Genomic DNA, 18782 nt, shown 5'->3' with positions numbered 1-18782 from the left:
TAACAGTGACAACCATCAAGTATTGACTAACCGGCCTAATTATGAAACACTTATAGACAGAAGACACTCTCTGCCATCAGATAACCATAATCAGAAAATGATGGACCTTGATGAAGAGTCAAATAAAGCTCTTTTACCGAATGCTAAGCAATATTCACTCACATCTAGCCTTATTGATCCTCAGATGATTAAATATGAAAATCAAGATTCGTCAGGAAAGGGGTCAAACCAGAATGACAATTTAATATATAAAGATGCTTTTGTTGGATCCTATGATAAGATGTTGTCACGCTCTTTAGAAAGTCAGGTACTGAATCAAAATGGAATAGTGGATTCTATCTCCAATGAATTGTTCTATCCAAAAGACTCACGTATGTCACCAGAAGATGTGGCTTTATCAAATAAAATGTTGGTGTCATCACCCTCCATGATGGTCTCTTCACCATCAACAGAAAACATGATGGCGAGACAGGGACATAATGTTGGACTTGGAGATGCTGATGGAAGTAAATTGACAGATTATCCCAAAGAAAATTTAGGTAGAATGGATACTGCTATAAAAATGTGAGTCCTGCTTTTATATTTGTATTATTGTGCTTTGACTTGCTTTAACAAAATTGTTTCCTAACTTTTGTAGTAGGCATCACTATGAATTTTTGAAAATATGTAAATCTAACTTCCACCGTACCTTTCTTTGGAGAACATCCAAAGAAACATTTGTGAAATTTAGATGAATATTTGAGGAAATATGTCAAATTGGTTGAAATCTTGCCCAATTAAGTCTAAATGAATAATTAGCCATATTTGTAATGTCATATCTTTGAAACTGAGGTGATAATCATATACAAATTAATAGTGTCCATGGCATAGCAGTTGCCTTTTTTCTTTTTATTTGCTAGTTCTTGATAATGAAATTTTTGTTTCAGCAGTTTTTAAAAATATTTACGTAAAGCCTATTTTTTTGCATGTAACAACCAGCTGATTTCATGAGGTTTTCAGACCTTATTAAATCCCAAAGTTCAATCCAGAAGGGGCACATTTGTGGTAGGTATAGAACTAAATGAATCCCGAGATTTTGGAACATGATACTACTTCAATTAAATTTTAATGGACAATTAAAAATGGCTATAAACAGTAGAGTTTTGGATCAGGATGCCCACATAAGTTGGATTTTCTCCATTTTGATGAGGATTTTTCCTTTTTTTTTTCATCACAACCTTGGAAATAATGGTGGGAAGCTTTTTATGAAAAAAACTTTTGAAAATTTATGATCTCCCCCTTCACCTTCCTGGACCAATTTTGGCTTTTTTTAAAACTAAGCCTTTAAAAACAATGGGAGAAGACTTGTGGGGTGGGGGGAGGATTGAAAATATTTTCAAACGAAAGGATGTGATTAAAGGGAGATTTAGCTGTTGTTCCTAGCACATCCCACAACCACCTACTACTTTTCTCAAAATTGCATGTAGACTTAGATTAAAAAAAAACAAAATGTGAAAGCTAATTTCTTGTTTTTAGCATTAAAAACATCTGTAACTTGCAGCAAACTTGTTTGTAGGTGTGAGAGAAAAACCCCAAACAAATCAGACCTACTTGTGAAAATATAAACACTACTACAGATTATCTGACTATATTTAAAATTGGGGAGAAAAAAAACATCACATCGGACTTTAATAGTCTACAAAATAAAATCCATTGCATAATATGATTTTTATTGGTGAAATTTGGCCAATATTCTTCAAAGAAAAATGAAATTTACATGTACAAGAATATCCACTAGGTAAAACTTGGACCTCCCTCTCTATACATTAAAACAGAGAGAGGGAATAAACAAAATTCAGAATATGCTGATTCCATGCTAATTTTGAGCTCAATTTACTCTTTACTCTTTTAATTGTTTCGGTCATTTGACTGCGGCCATGCTGGAGCACCGCCTTTAGTCGAGCAAATTGACCCCGGGACTTATTCTTTGTAAGCCCAGTACTTATCCTATCGGTCTCTTTTGCCGAACCACTAAGTGACGGGCATGTAAACACACCAGCATCGGTTGTCAAGCAATGCTAGGAGGACAAACACAGACACACACATATATATATACAGACAGTAGACACTTTAAAATAGTATTGAGTTCTTTACTGTTTTTGAACTGTAAGTTTTCTAATCAAATGATTAGGCACATCATATATATATATATATATATATATATATATATACATACACATATATATATATGTACAAACACTCACACATATATTTGCATATGTCTATATATTCACATGTATATATTACGCATAAAAGTTCTCATGTATATACAAATATCCTTCTATACACACACACAACACACATTTATAGTCATGTACACAGGTGTGTGTGTGTATATATATATATATATATATATATATACATCACATAAGATATATATATATAGATATATATATACATGTAGATGTGTGTTTGTGTGTATATATATACATGTGTATCTTGTATAATTGTATAAACTGTTACATTTCTAAAATGTTGATGTTATTGTTCATTTTTTTGCTTTGATTTTTTGTCAATGTTTTTTGTTTGTTTTTGTCAATGTTTTTTTTTGTTGTTTTTATAAAGAAGGGGGGAGAGCATTGGGTAGGGGCCTCTGGAGCAGGAGGACAGGGCAAAGGGCCTTTGTTTGGTTTATTAGTTTGTATTTTTGGTTGATTGAACAGTGGTAGAGCTTTACATAAAACACACACACACACACACACACACATATATATATATACATAATGTATGCGTGTTTAGTGTGTAAATATGCGTGTATACACACGCATATTACAAATGTGTGATATATGTATGTATATACATATGTATATGTGTGTGTGTATATATATATACATATAATATATATTTGTGATATATATATAAATATATATATACATATATATTCATGTATATAAATAAATATAGAGTGAATAGAACACAAGTGTATATAATATATACACACACACACATACGTTATATATGTATAAGTATACATACATATATATATACATACAGTTATATATATAATTACACTTCAGCAATGAACTTATGGAGGCACATATGGAGGAGGTGATCTTTAGGGGGGTTGCACGTGGGGGCGCGGCTGTTTCTTGCCCTGCGACGCAGTGACAGGAGGTGGTGGCTCATACGGTTGCGAGCCGAGTATGGGTTCGTTTACTCCACCGTCGCTGCAAGGCCCACCTCTTCTTCGGTCTGGGTCGGGGTCGACTGGGTGCCCTCGCCGGCAGACGAGAGCGACATCATTCCTCTCCGATTCTTTCGGTAACGGATGCAAGTAATGAGCAGGGCCAGAAGCAATATGGACACGATGGTGATATCAAGGACAATGGTTGAAATAGGAATATCGTTCTCATCATCAGACTGTGGTTTCTTGAGTTCTGGTGTTGTTGTTGCTGCCATTGTGGTACTCGGCATTGGGTTGATATTGAGTTCTGGTGTTGTTGATGCTACCATTGTGGTGCTCGGCATTGGGTTGATATTGAGTTCTGGTGTTGTTGCTGCTGCCATTGTGGTGCTCGGCATTGGGTTGATATTGAGTTCTGGTGTTGTTGATGCTACCATTGTGGTGCTCGGCATTGGGTTGATATAGACCCCAGCACAAGCTCCCATCGGGATTATTTGGGCCGATTGCAGCTTGAAAGGTTTCATTGCTTTCCTTGCTGAACGTTTCACCCGCTTTTTGTCATCAACTAGGCGTTCAAAAAGGGCTTTGGTAGCATCATCGGGGCATTTTGTGCCGACGAGAGTGTTGTTTGTCCACGACACCTCCACGGACCCCTCTGTTATTTCGAGCACTGTGACGCTGCTCGCATCTGCGTCTCCGTACAATTTGCCGATCTTGTCAATGAGATCGAGCCTCGAGTCGAGGTTTGACATGAACTTCTTGTACTCCATACTGAACTTCATCTTGATCTTGTGGGTTACCTTGTTGCTCTTGAGGTTCTTGTTCTTCAGAACCTTCACGAGGAAGTCCATGTTGTTGAACATTCCATCACTGTTTATCGCCACCACTGTCACGTTGAGGATGCCCACATTGCTTTCCATTGGCAGCCCAATTATACTCTTGTTATTGGCCGGGTCTCGCTGCAGCCAAATGTTGGGAGGGAGTTGCTTAAGGAAAAATGCCAGCGTCAAGCGGTCGCTGGGATCCTTGCAGTCAATGAACGTGTCAGATGGCACAGAGAAGTAGGCTCGCTTCCCGGCCTCGAATTCCTGTACAGGAATCCTGTGTGCTATTCGTGGTTTTAGCTTTCTTGCGCGACTGCAATATTCGGGCATGCTGATGGCCATTCCATCTGTATGTCGGTGGTGGGTCTTGTGTGAATGCAGGTGGGTGCGCGTCGGTGCAATGTCAGTGACAGCCGGTGTGGCCATGATGGCTGCACGCCTTACCCTCTTCTCAGGCAGGGTTACTTGTCTGTTTGTCACATGCCACCCTACAACTCCATGACCGAGGAGCCCGGACAAGGTGCCATTTGCTGAAATTGATTCCACCCTCTGTAGAACGTTCATGTGCTGCAGCTCCACTCGGCCACAACCAACCAGCCATGTGACAAGCACCCCGGGGTGTTTTGCGATTTTTGTGTCACCGGGCCCTGATACAAGGGTAGATGAGGACGATGTGTCTGGGGTGACTGCATGGACAGGAGGGATGGGCCTGTTGCCAGTGGTGGCAGGACCGACCTTAAACATCTCAGACACAAGCTCCAGATTGTGCTCCAGTTTCTTTAACAGTCCCACAATGCCGTGGGGAGGAAGTTGATCAAGGTCTGCATCAACAATTAGCGTAAATGCAGTCTCTGGCTCCTGGGTCATGCATCGGATGACTGGTGGAAAATTTGAACCTTTGCTGTTCTTCTTTGATGATGAACCACTGATTGCTGTTGCTGCTGCCGCCATTGTGGCGGGTTTCGAGCTTTCTTTGGTCACATGAATCGAGAAGACATCTTTGGCGAACTGACTAACAGCTCCTTGGTCCTCAGCCTGCGCCACAACCTCGATGTAATACTGGGCGATGTCTGCTGGTTTCGGGACTCCAGAGAAGGTACGAGTCTCAACGTCGAAATACAACCACTTGGGTAGGGTCGTCTTGCCAGCCTCCATTACCTGGAAAGAATAGAAAAAGGAGGAATGATTAGATATTTTAGCTGATGAAGGACAAAAAGAAATCATTTAAAAGCAAAAATTAAAACAAAAAACACCAATAACAAACTATAGATGCAGATACAGCTTAAAAATAAAAATAATAATAACTATAGGCACAGGAGTGGCTGTGTGGTAAGTAGCTTGCTAACCAACCACATGGTTCTGGGTTCAGTCCCACTGCGTGGCATCTTGGGCAAGTGTCTTCTGCTATAGCCTCGGGCCGACCAATGCCTTGTGAGTGGATTTGGTAGACGGAAACTGAAAGAAGCCCGTCGTATATATGCGTTTATGTGTTTGTCCCCCTAGCATTGCTTGACAACCGATGCTGGTGTGTTTACGTCGCCGTCACTTCGCGGTTCAGCAAAAGAGACCGATAGAATAAGTACTGGGCTTACAAAGAATAAGTCCCGGGGTCGATTTGCTCGACTAAAGGCGGTGCTCCAGCATGGCCGCAGTCAAATGACTGAAACAAGTAAAAGAGTAAAAGAGTAATCCTTTCTACTGTAGGCACAAGGCCTGAAATTTTGGGAGAGGGGACTGATTGATCACATCGACCCCAGTGTTTCACTGGTACTTAAATTTATCAAACCTGAAAGGATGAAAGGCAAAGATGACCTCAGCAGAGTTTGAACTTAGAACGTAGAGACAGGCAAAATACTTCTAAGCATTTTACCTAAGACTGCTTATTGTTCTCAAATATCTAGATATCAGCAACAACAACAACAACAACTATAACCAGTAATATTAATCACAGCTATACCATACATTAGATCTAGTTAGTTAGTTAATTTTTTGGCTCGAAAAGCAAAAAGCAAGGCCATGTAGGGGGACATGGAGTTATGTACAGGGTGGTGTTCATGTAAATAGTTCAGGCCACTTGAGGTCTAAAGTATAGTAGAATGCCTGCCCATGGTAGTTTGCAGAAGTTTGGGGACTTTTATAACTGACCTTAGTCATTTTACTACACAGCTAATAGGCTGACCTGCCAACTTTTGTTGTTCCAGATGGCTGAAACAACTTTCTGACAGACCCAACTGAAACACTTTGTTACAGTTAACCAATCTGTAGAATGTAATTGTGATGTGAAGACAAGTAGGAAGCTTGCTTGTAACTGTCCTAAATTATTGTAATTTCAGTATTTCATTATCATACATCTAATAAGCTGACCTGCCAACTTTTGTTGTTCCATATTAGCCCTTTCATTACTGTATTTATTTTGAGATGCTCTGTGTTTCTTTCAATTATTCTAAATATAACAAAGAATTTAGCAAAATAACTTAGTTATCATTCAGCTACTGTTAGGAACATAAATTGTGACTGAGGTTTGATAGAAGATTTTAATTCAAAACTTATGGAAACAAGAAATTTGTACTCAGAGCCAGAGCCGGTTTCAGCCGGGTTGGTAACGAAAGGGTTAAAGGAGACAGCTATTAGAGCACTTTGAACCCATCCTACAAAACACTGTTTGTTACAGTTGACTGGTTTGTAGAATGAAATCAGGATGTGAAGAGAATTTGGAAGGTCACCACACAATGGAGTTTTGCATTCTAACTGTCCTAAATTATTGGAATTTCATTATCGTACATTTAATAAAGCTGACCTGCCAACTTTTGTTGTTCCAGATTGAAGAAGGCAGCTGTAACAGCAATTTGGAAACATCCTGCTATAAACACTGCTTGTCTTGGTTGCTGAGTTTGCAGAATGTAGCTGTGAGGTTTGGAAGCTTTTTATGGAATACAATTTGTGCTAATCACAGCAAAACCATTAAACATCTCTTTTTTTTTTTTTCTTTTTGCATGTCACAGCTGAATAAATTTTGTGTTCTGTCTTATTATCGTACACCTAACAAGCCAACTTTTGTTATTCCAGATTGAAGGAGATGGCCACAGCAGAACTTTGGAAACATCAAAGAGCATGGTTCTGGACCGTTTCACTTCGGAGGACTTCCGTGGGGTCTTCACGAAGTAGCTGAAGCACTTACAACAAATGTATTAAAGTCAGGGGATCCTACTTTGAAGGAGTTTTGGACATGTCGTGGTTGACCAGTTTGCAGAATGAAGACAATTTAGAGGCTTGCTATGCAATGAAATTTTCTGTTCTGTCTTATGTTATTGTAATTTCAGTATATCTTTATTATTATTATTATTATTATTATACATAAAATAAGCTGACCTGCCAACTTTTGTTACTCCAGATTGAAGAAGAAGGTTGTAACAGCAATTTGGACGCACCCTGTTAAGCACGGCTGGTCACAGTTGACAAGTTTGCAGAATGAAGTTCAGGACATGAAGACAATTTGGAAGCTTGCTATGGAAACCTTATGAAATGCCCCAGACTGGCAGAGAGGAGGGGAGAGACAATGAGAGGTATGAGTGGGAGAAAGAGACATGAGAACACCAGAGATGGCTGGGGTAAATTGGCAATCATGCGTCTGTGTGTCTATAAAGACAATAAGCAAACAGATTGGGATTGGCCCCTGTGCACAGAATTATTCATGAAGGTGCAAAAGTTTGCACCAAGTTTGCTCCCAGGGTGCTCAATGGTGAGCATTCTGGGAATGGACTACTTGGCAAGGATGGGCTTGAATAAAAGTTGGGATGGTCAGAGCTGGAACATCAAGACTGACCTGGGGCTAAACAACATCTCCACTCACACACACAATACCAAATGGAGCTTTTATGTGGTCACATCACATGCTCGAAAAAGCAACCAAATTCCCCTCAAATCACACACCACTGTATCTCTCATTAGACAAATATAGTCTTGGCTCTTTCCAGCTGTGGGAAAAATATGGGATGGTCATAGCTGGATTGCTTTTGATCATAAAAAGCCTCCTTGTTTAGAGCTGACCCAGGCCTATATATGACAACACTTAACCACAGGCATCATTTTAATTATATGTTGAAAGCTTACACACACACACACACACAGAGTCATATAACGATCACACACATATCAAAAATCACATATAAACACACACCCCACCATCACAAATTTTACACACACACACACACTATACCAACCTCACAAACCATAAGACATACATACACACACAGAGGAGATAAACAACATACATACACACACACATATACATATACACAAACACAGCATACATATATATATATATATATTCACACACAGATAAGCAACGTACACGCACATACATACAAACACATACATATATATTTCTTTACTGCCCACAAGGGGCTAAAGACACAGAGGAGACAAACAAGGACAGACAAAGGGATTAAGTCGATTACATCAACCCCAGTGCATAATTGGTATGTAATTTATCGACCCCGAAAGGATGAAAGGCAAAGTCGACCTTGGCGGAATTTGAACTCAGAACGTAACGACAGACGAAATACCGCTAAGCATTTCGCCCTGCGTGCTAACGTTTCTGCCAGCTCGCCGCCTTAAAACGCATACATGTAGACACACAAGGTAGACAACACACACACACACACACAAGGCAGGAAGCTAGCAGAAACGTTAGCACGCCGGGTGAAATGCTGATTAGTGGTGTTATTGTCTGTCTTTATGTTCTGAGTTCAAATTCCGCCAAGATCGACTTCGCCTTTCATTCTTTTGGAGTCAATAAATGAAGTACCTATTTCTTTACTAACCACAAGGGGCTAAACACAGAGAGGACAAACAAGGACAGACAAACGGATTAAGTCGATTACATCGACCCCAGTGTGTAACTGGTACTTTATTTATCGACTCCGAAAGGATGAAAGGCAAAAATCGACCTCGGCAGAATTTGAACTCAGAACGTAACGGCGGATGAAATATGGCTACGCATTTCGCATGGCGTGCTAACGTTTCTGCCAGGTCACCACCTTTATATATACATATATATATATATATACACATATATATATATATACATACATATATATATATATATACATACATATATATATACATACATATATATATATACATACATATATATATATATATATATATATATATATATACATACATATATATACATACATATATATATATATATACATATATATATATATATATATGTATATACATATATATATATACACACACACACACACACATATATATATATATATATATATATACATATATATATACACACATATATATATACATATATATATATATATACATATATATATGCACACACACATATATATATACACACACATACATATATATATATGCACACACACACATATATATATATATATACACACACACACACACATATATATATATATATATATATATAGATAGTAACGAAAAATTTTTTTAAAAATGCAGAATGCTCAAATGAAGAAAATTTTAATAAAATAAGAAATTGATAAAATATATAAATATATATTTATTCAACCGGTTTTCGTCATTGTATGACTTGTCAAGAATATTTATGTTTTAAAAAGTTTTTTTAAAAATTAGAAAGGGGAAAAAAAGAAAATTGCATTGTTTTTTGCAAAAGAATAATGATAAAAATGTACAAAAATTAAAAAATAAGTACTCCGATACATTGTGAGTTCGTTGTGTATCTTGAGTTTTATGATTGTTCATGAAAAAATTACCTTGAGGTATAAAGATCCAAAGGGATTAAGAGCATGTGTTCTGTGGTTTAATTCAGCATTACTACTACTTCCTGTCCTGCCAACATGCTGAATTAAACCACACAACACATGCTCTTAATCCCTTTGGATCTTTATACCTCAAGGTAATTTTTTCATGAACAATCATAAAACTCCAGATACACAACGAACTCACAATGTATCGGAGTACTTATTTTTTAATTTTTGTACATTTTTATCATTATTCTTTTGCAAAAAACAATGCAATTTTCTTTTTTTCCCCTTTCTAATTTTTAAAAAAACTTTTTAAAACATAAATATTCTTGACAAGTCATACAATGACGAAAACTGGTTGAATAAATATATATTTATATATTTTATCAATTTCTCATTTTATTAAAATTTTCTTTCATTTGAGCATTCTGCATTTAAAAAAAAATTTTTCCTTACTTATCATTTCTCCACGTGCGGTCAACACAACCCCACCATTTATTGATCTATATATATATATATATATATATATATATATATATATATATATATATATATATACACACATATATACACACATATATATATATCTATATATACACACATATAGATGTTCATAGAGGCCCTTTCAGACATGCCTTCAGTTGCTACGATGACCACCCTTGCTAGCTATGCAGATGATACAAAATTCTCCCACGCAATACAAAACACTGAAAATATTGTGCATCTGCAACAGGAGTTGGACACAATATACAGGTGGGCTGAGGACAACAACATGCAGTTTAATGCAGGTAAGTTCCAGGCCCTGCGCTACTGGCACACAAAGGTAAACGACGTGCAGACTGGATACACTGGCCCAGGAAGAATTGCAATCCCTGAGTCAAAATCAGTGCGTGACCTGGGCATTGACATGAGCAATGATGCATCTTTCCAAGTGCATATTGCTAATCTGGTGATAAAATGCAGACGGCTAGCTGGATGGATTCTCCGAACTTTCAGAACAAGAGAGAAGGAGACACTGATGGTCCTATGGAAAACATTCGTCCTCTGCCGCTTGGACTACTGTTCCCAACTGTGGTCACCACACAATATAAAACTAACAGCAGAACTCGAAGCAATTCAGAGAAGCTACACAAAGAAAATCGTCTCAATGCAAAATATCAGCTACTGGGAAAGACTGAAGATATTAAACCTCTTCTCCCTAGAGCAGAGGCGGGAGAGATATGCAGTGATATACATCTGGAAAATCCTGGAGGGTCTTGTCCCAAATTTTGGCATTCAAAGTTACCCCAACCGCAGAACGGGGCGCCACTGCATGGTGCCAAGGATTCCAACATCACCATCAAAATACAGGTCCAGATACTGCAACAGCTTGGGTTTCAGAGGACCACAGCTCTTTAACATCCTCCCTAAATGCCTGAGAGACTTACATGGTGTGGATGTGGGTTTCTTTAAAACTAAACTGGATCTCTTCTTGTTGGGAGTCCTAGATGAACCTACCTCACGACAGGAGACACGGATGCGGGCAGCAGCATTGAACTCCCTTGTTGATCAAGTGCCACGTATCAGAGGTGGATTCACACATTAGTGTAGCTCATTCAGCGGTGGTACCCCAGCATGGCCGTGGCCTTCGGGCTAAAACATTTTTCAGGATTTAAGGATATATATATATATACATATATATACATACAGACACCCATAGATATATTGTTTTGTCTACATGGAGTTCCCATCAACCAACTTCTACATACATCCTCTACTCTCACCTCTCCCCACCACCATCTACCCTCCAACCCCTCCCTGCTTTCCTGCATTACAACTTCATTATACATTATAATGTAAAGACAACGACAATAACGAACGTAGGTACACTAGAGATATATATCTATATATGTGTGTGTATATATAGCTTGGCAGATTGATGGACAGACGGATATATAGAGAGGCCATAGCCTGGAAATTAAATTCACATCAGTGTTCATATTGGGAGTGCTTAAATTCAAAAGGCTAAACATGGATGTGTGTGTGTATTCTTTCTTTTCTTTTACTGTTTTACTTGTTTCAGTCATTTGACTGCGGCCATGCTGGAGCACCACCTTTAATTGAACAAATTGACCCTGGGACTTATTCTTTGTAAGCCCAGTACTTATTCTATCGGTCTCTTTTACGTCCCTGTCACTTAGTGGTTCGGCAAAAAGAGACCGATAGAATAAGTACTGGGCTTACAAAGAATAAGTCCTGGGGTCAAGTTGCTCGACTAAAGGCGGTGCTCCAGCATGGCCGCAGTCAAATGACTGAAACAAGTAAAAGAGTTAAAAGAGTAATGTGGCTGTGTGGTAAGAAGCTTACTTCCCAACCACATGGTTCTGGGTTCAGTCCCACTGCATGGCAGCTTGGGCAAGTGTCTTGAGTGGATTTGGTAGATGGAAACTGAAAGAACCCCATCAGGTGTGTGTTTGTCCCACACAACTGTTTGGCAACCAGCCTTGGTGTATTTACATCCTCATAACTTAGAGGTTCAGCAAAAAAATCTAATAGAACAAGCACCAGGGTGAAAATGGTGCCCCAGCATGACCAGAGTCCCATGCCCAAACCCACTTACAAGGCTTACGGTCAGCCCAGGGCTTGAAAAGAAAACACTTGTCCAAGGTGGTGTGCAGTAAGGTTGAACCCAAATCAACATAGTGGTTGAGAAGCCAGGATTTGAACTCCTGACCTTACAATCGTGAACCCTATACCCTAGCACTAAGCCACGTGCTTTCACAGGAGGGAAGAAACAACACAAGGTACCACTGCAATCCGAAACAAATTAATAACAAGAAGTTGAGGCTTTCATCCAGGCCTGCTGTGATCCAGTCAGCCTGTGGCACCAGTGATGTGACATACAGCAGTGAAGGTAACAGCAAACTGTTATTTTTAGCAAGGTGGGTGACCACATATATGTACCCTCCTTGCTCCAAGCTGCGAGACGTTCAGTGATGTTGTGGCAAGGAAGCCTCTCCCTCTATATAGCACACAAGTGACTACCCCCGCCTCCGTCAATGTTTCATGCATTGGTCAGACAGATAAATTTGGTACAACTTCATTAAATATTAGGATTAATTGATTAACTAATGGACTCATTAATTATGTATGACATTATATAATAAATTTGGCTGGAATAGAAATTGTAGTAATCAGTCAACCGAACAATGAAAGTAACTAGGGTTAGGGTTATCAGATTTGCTAGAAATAACAGTTAAACCTTTGTTGAATCTTACAATGATGTCGTGTAAAACTGAAGGCTGTACAACAACCACTAATACTAACTACTTTACTATACATTAGATAATGTAGTCCTAGATATACTATGTCTGAATAAAAGATGGGATGGTCACAGCTGGAACATCTTTGATCATAGGTCTGTCTGGATCAGGACTGACTTGGGGTTAAACAAGAACTATAGCCACTAATACTAACTACAATACTATACATTGGATAATGTAGCCACTAATACTAACTACTATACTATACATTAGATAATGTAGTCCTAGATACACTATGTCTAAATAAAAGATGGGATGGTCACAGCTGGGACATCTTTGATCATAGGTCTGTCTGGATCAGGACTGACTTGGGGTTAAACAAGAACTATAGCCACTAATACTAACTACAATACTATACATTGGATAATGTAGTCCTAGATACACTATGCCTGAATAAAAGATGTGACTGAATAGAAGACAGGATGGTCACAGCTGGAGCATCTTTGATCATGAGGCTGTCTGGATGAGGACTGATCTTGAGCTAAACAAGGTAAGAAGAGATTTTTTTTGTCAGTCAGCTGTTAGGATAAAGAGGTGAGTGTGAGTGTGTGGAGTGGAGTATGACACTTGAGTGTGAGAGAGGAGTAACAATGTGGCAGTGAGGCTTTTTATCTTCATTGCACACGTACACACTTTATCATAAAACCTCACACGCACACACACAATCAAAGCCTCTCACTCACATTTAAACACACTCCCTCACACCTTTATACACGTGCACACACACACACACCACTACGATAGGAACCAAGTACGATATTGATCGTCAGTTGAATCGGACAATCATTATCAATCAGCTGTTCAATCGACCGAATTAAGTGCGAGAAGTGGCTGAGTATCCCATGGACACGTGTAACCCTAATGTAATTCTCACACAGCACCGGCGTGACACAGTAACACAGATGGAGGCCTTTGAAACACCAACACCACTACTACTACTATCGGTGTTGTACTCACCACCATTCACAAGGCTTTGGTGGTCAGCCCAGGGCTATAGGGAAAGACAGTTGCCAAGGTGCCACACAGTGGAATTGAACCTGAGACCACTGTGGTAGGGAAGCAAACTTCTTCACCAATGAACAATGCCATGGTTTTGTGGCACATTGCTGTACCCAAGAAGACCTGCCCACCACAACAGAATGGAGATCCTAAAACCAAAGTGCCATGTAAGACAAGCATTAGTGTGAGTGCTGGTGTCACGTAAAAAGCACCCAGTGTGAGGGGGGAGGTATCCAGCTGTGGAAACCAAAACCAAAGCAGACATGGAACCTCCTGTGGACCCTGGCCTTGCAAGTTCCTCCTATGAAACTATCCAACACATGCCAGCATGGAAAAGAAGAACTTAAATGTTGATGACAACGGTGCTTATTGAGTAAGGAGCAGATGATGCCCTTTTGATTCTCTGACAGGCTGCGAGAAACTTAAGCAAGGTGGAATGAAGGGCCTTGCTCAAGAACTCACATGCATTCACTAAGAGACCGTATATCTTCATGAATATTCCAAAAATCTTAAATTCCCTCTTAGTCTGTGTGCATGAGAAATATATATACACATACATGAATACACACACACACACATATAGACATACATATATGCATACATAAATACATACAAATACATATACACATACATACTTATACACAACTACATACACACACACACGCATGTATATATATATATATATATATATTTTTTTTTTTTCTTTATTACCCACCAGGGGCTATACACAGAGGGGACAAACAAGGACAGACAAACGGATTAAGTCGATTACATCGAACCCCAGTGCATAACTGGTACTTAATTTTATCCCGAAAGGATGAAAGGCAAAGTCCACCTCGGCGGAATTTGGAACTCGGAATGTAACAGCAGACGAAATACGGCTACGAAATACATGCTAACGCTTCTGCCAACCCGCCGCCTTTATATATATATATTACATACAACTGAAGTACTAAATAATCCTCCAGTTTCATATTAAATTGTTTTTAGATACGATCTGACATAAAAAACAAGCATTTGGGTGAGAGAGTAATTGCATTCATACCCAGACTGACGACGGTTAACAGAAAGTATCAGATACACTTGTATAACCATACACATATATATAGTGTGTGTGTGTGTATATATATATATATATATATATGTAATGTGTACATCATAGTCTATATGGATACAATGATTTTGCATGCGAGCTAGATTGCGTATACATATGTGTACATGCATTTGTGTGTTTATTTTAGCTTTGTATTTATACGTCTGTATATGTATGTGGTCTGCGCACATCTATCTGTGTATTTTGATGTATATATGTATAGTGTAATATGAATATGTACTGTTGTGTAATATTTTAATGCATTTTAACATTTTATTTTCAATTTTCATGTATTAATTATATTTCCTTTATTAATGACAATATGTATTTTAACCAAAGATTTGATGTAAGGTTTTTTCCTCGAATTTCATAATTTTTATATATATATATATTTTTTTTGAGCTCATTTTCGTTTATCGCTCGAAAATTTGACCGTTATTTGTAAAGGACCAATCAAACAAGTCCATTTTTAAAGGTGTAGCGTTTATACTAGTCTGGATAGAATTGACATATCGGTTCTATTCTAGCAAAAACTGTCCGACGAACGGCAACGTGAAACTCAGAGTAACAGGTTTTGTTGAATTTTCTGCTGATTTAAATAAAGCATATTACTCTACCACTGGTATTTGAGTACTCTTTTTTCCACCTTGTTTCACATTTATGTGTTTACTCCGGTATATATATATATATATATATATATATATATATAGTAATCAAGTACATATACACACCAGGCCATAGGATGAAACTCCATGTGAATACACATACACACACAAATGTGGATGTAAACACAAACATTGCATCATCATCATCATCTTTTTAGTTTATTTTCATACTGACATTGTTGTTTCTTTCCATTTCATATCATTATTAAGGAATGAGAGAGAGCAGCGCCAGCCATTGTTATTATTGTTATTACTTCTCTATAGCTATTATGTTACACTCACAAGAGACATGTGGAAGTTTTCTATTCCTACATGTTCCCCAAGGCTACGCTGACACACAAACTTATCTACCGTACAACATAGCAGGCCCCTGTCACTGAAGGGTGACTGTGCCTATCCAGACATGCACGCACTTTCCCATGGGGCAGGGGTAGGGATTTGGGGGGAGGCGGGAACTTCCACAGAGGGACTGGCTACATTACTAATGAACCTCACTTTCCCCTACCCCTCTCCACTCCACGGGTTCAGTCACATTGCATGGCACCTTGGGCAAGTGGATTTGGTAGACAGAAACTGAAAGCCCGTCATATCTATCTAGGTGGTGCTCCAGCTTGGCCACAGTCAAATGACTGGAACACATAAAACAATAAAAAATAAGATATATAATGAGAACGCATGGTCTTATGGTTGAGAAACGCTGGGTTTAAAGTGTGACAGAGAGGTCTTGCTATAGAAGAGATACATGGTTAGCTGGCCAGAGAGAAGGAGGGCAGAAATAGGTGTGCTGTTTGTAAAGGAGGTACATGGCTACCTAGGCAGAGGTAAGGGCAAGCGATGGTTGGAGAGAGAGTGATCAAGAATGAGGGCAGAAACTGGTTTGTTGCTGTGGAGGAGATATAAGCTTACACCACCAAAGGGAGTAGGAGGTAGCAAGAGCGGGAGAGGGTGAAGTGCCAGGGGATACTCGCAAGGAATGGGGATCATCATCGTTTAACGTCCGCTTTCTATGCTGGCATGGGTTGGACGATTTGATTGAGGGCTCGTGAACCAAATGGCTGCACCAGGCTTCAATCTTGACTTGGCAGAGTTTCTACAGCTGGATGCCCTTCCTAACACCAACCACTCCGAGAGTGTAGTGGGTGTTTTTACGTGCCACTGGCACAGGGGCCAGTCAGGTGGTACTGGCAACTACCTTGCTCGAATCTTTTTACACATGCCACCGGCACAGGTGCCAGTAAGGCGACGCTGGTAACAATCATGCATAAATGGGATTGTAGAGTAAAGAAGAGAGAGAAAAATGTGAATAAATAAGTATCACATTTGGTAGAATAATCCAAATACGAAAGGGTTAAAAAAAAGGGACAACAGTGGGGGTTGAAGGGATGGAGCAGAAATCAATATAAAAGCAATGCAAAACGAGAGAAATGAAAAGTGCAAGAGATGGGGTACATACCTTGAATGACTTTATGTCTCCTTTGAACACATCATTTGGTAAGGGATAGGTAAACAAGCGTCCTACGTAGGCTGTCGTATCTCCAATACCCCACATTAATGACACGGGGTCACAATGAACGGCGGTGGTAGATGCAGTGGCGGCGGTAGTGGTGGCTGCGTGATTTGCCTCTCCCTTTTTGCTTTTGTCGAGGGACTTCAAGTAACTTTGGATGTCGTTGAGTTTCAGCTGCATGCTGGCTGCCACGGGTGCCGGTGGTGGGGCCCCGACGTCCCTCTCCATGTCGAATATGCCATCAGCGGGTTGCTGCTGTTGGTGCTGTGCCTCCAGTGCAAAGGTTGGCTGCATCAGCAGTGCAATGCACAGGATGAGTGTCATCCAGAGGCAGAGGGGCGAGAGGAAGTGGCGTCTGTGTGGGGCCATGTGGGTGGCTGAGGAAGTGGCTGGGAGCAGCAGCATGTAAGTGGGGCACCTGGAAGAGAAAGAAGAAAAAGTATTTAGAAATATATAAAGGCACAATACAAGCATTTAGTGTATTCCAAGATATACAGAGGCATAGATACATACACATTTATGTACATACGAGGTGCTATCAAAAAGTTCTCGGACTCGTTATAATTAATAAAAGATAACTTGTTTATCTAAGTTTTAACATTGTCTCTTCAAAACAGTCACCTTGCATAAATATGTATGCGTATATATATATATAACCTATGCTAGCGTGGAAAACGGACGTTAAACGATGATGATGATGATATATATATATATATATACACACATACATATATAAACACACATATACATACATATATATATACACACACACACACACATATATATATATATACATACACACACACACATATATATATACACATGGAGGTTACGGAGAGGGTCATAGCCCAACTGATTAGGGAGAGAGTCAACTTGGACGAGATGCAGTTTGATTTTGTGCCAGGGAAAAGCACCACTGATGCCATATTTCTGGTGAGACAGCTGCAGGAGAAATACCTAGCTTTCGTTGACATGGAGAAAGCCTTTGACAGGGTTCCCCGATCACTTATCTGGTGGTCAATGAGGAAACTAGGGATAGATGAATGGTTAGTGAGAGCTGTACGAGTCATGTACAGGGACGCTGTTAGTCAGGTGAGGGTTGGCAACAAGTACAGTGAAGAATTCTAGGTAGAGGTTGGGGTCCACCAAGGTTCAGTCCTCAGCCCCCTCCTATTTCTCATAGTCCTCCAGGCAATAACGGAGGAATTCAAGACAGGATTCCCCTGGGAGCTCCTCTATGCTGATGACCTTGCTCTAATTGCTGAGTCACTATCAGAACTGGAGAAGTTTCAGGTGTGGAAGCAAGGTTTAGAATCGAAGGGCCTTAGAGTCAACCTAGCAAAAAACAAAATTTAAAAAAATAGGAAGGTAGACAAAAAGCACCCACTACACTCATGGAGTGGTTGGCGTTAGGAAGGGCATCCAGTTGCAGAAACACTGCCAGATCAGACTGGGCCTGGT

General features: G+C 39.4%; 1 protein-coding gene across 1 annotated transcript; it reads right to left on the bottom strand.

Moving 5' to 3' along the window:
• Positions 1–2955: 2955 nt before the first annotated feature.
• Positions 2956–17739, bottom strand: LOC118767037. Its single transcript, XM_036510978.1, has 2 exons — positions 17268–17739; positions 2956–5145 (listed from the first exon to the last, which is right to left on the bottom strand). The coding sequence occupies exons 1-2, from the start codon at positions 17724–17726 to the stop codon at positions 3193–3195; spliced, it is 2412 nt and encodes an 803-aa protein (XP_036366871.1). The 5' UTR covers positions 17727–17739; the 3' UTR covers positions 2956–3192.
• Between the last annotated feature and the right edge of the window lie 1043 nt (positions 17740–18782).

This window comes from Octopus sinensis, linkage group LG18 (genome assembly GCF_006345805.1).
Source record: "Octopus sinensis linkage group LG18, ASM634580v1, whole genome shotgun sequence".
NCBI classification, from domain to species: Eukaryota; Metazoa; Mollusca; class Cephalopoda; order Octopoda; family Octopodidae; genus Octopus; species Octopus sinensis.
The sequence above is the reverse complement of the archived record's forward strand: the minus strand, read 5'-3'. Positions and strand labels throughout refer to the sequence as shown.

Excerpts from the sequence above, each read along its gene's own strand:
- LOC118767037 (XM_036510978.1), bottom strand. The coding sequence starts at position 17,726 with ATGCTGCTGCTCCCAGCCACTTCCTCAGCCACCCACATGGCCCCACAC. Across the intron at positions 5,146-17,267 it reads GAGACATAAAGTCATTCAAG|GTAATGGAGGCTGGCAAGAC; the intron begins GTATGTACCCCA and ends TATTCTTTCCAG.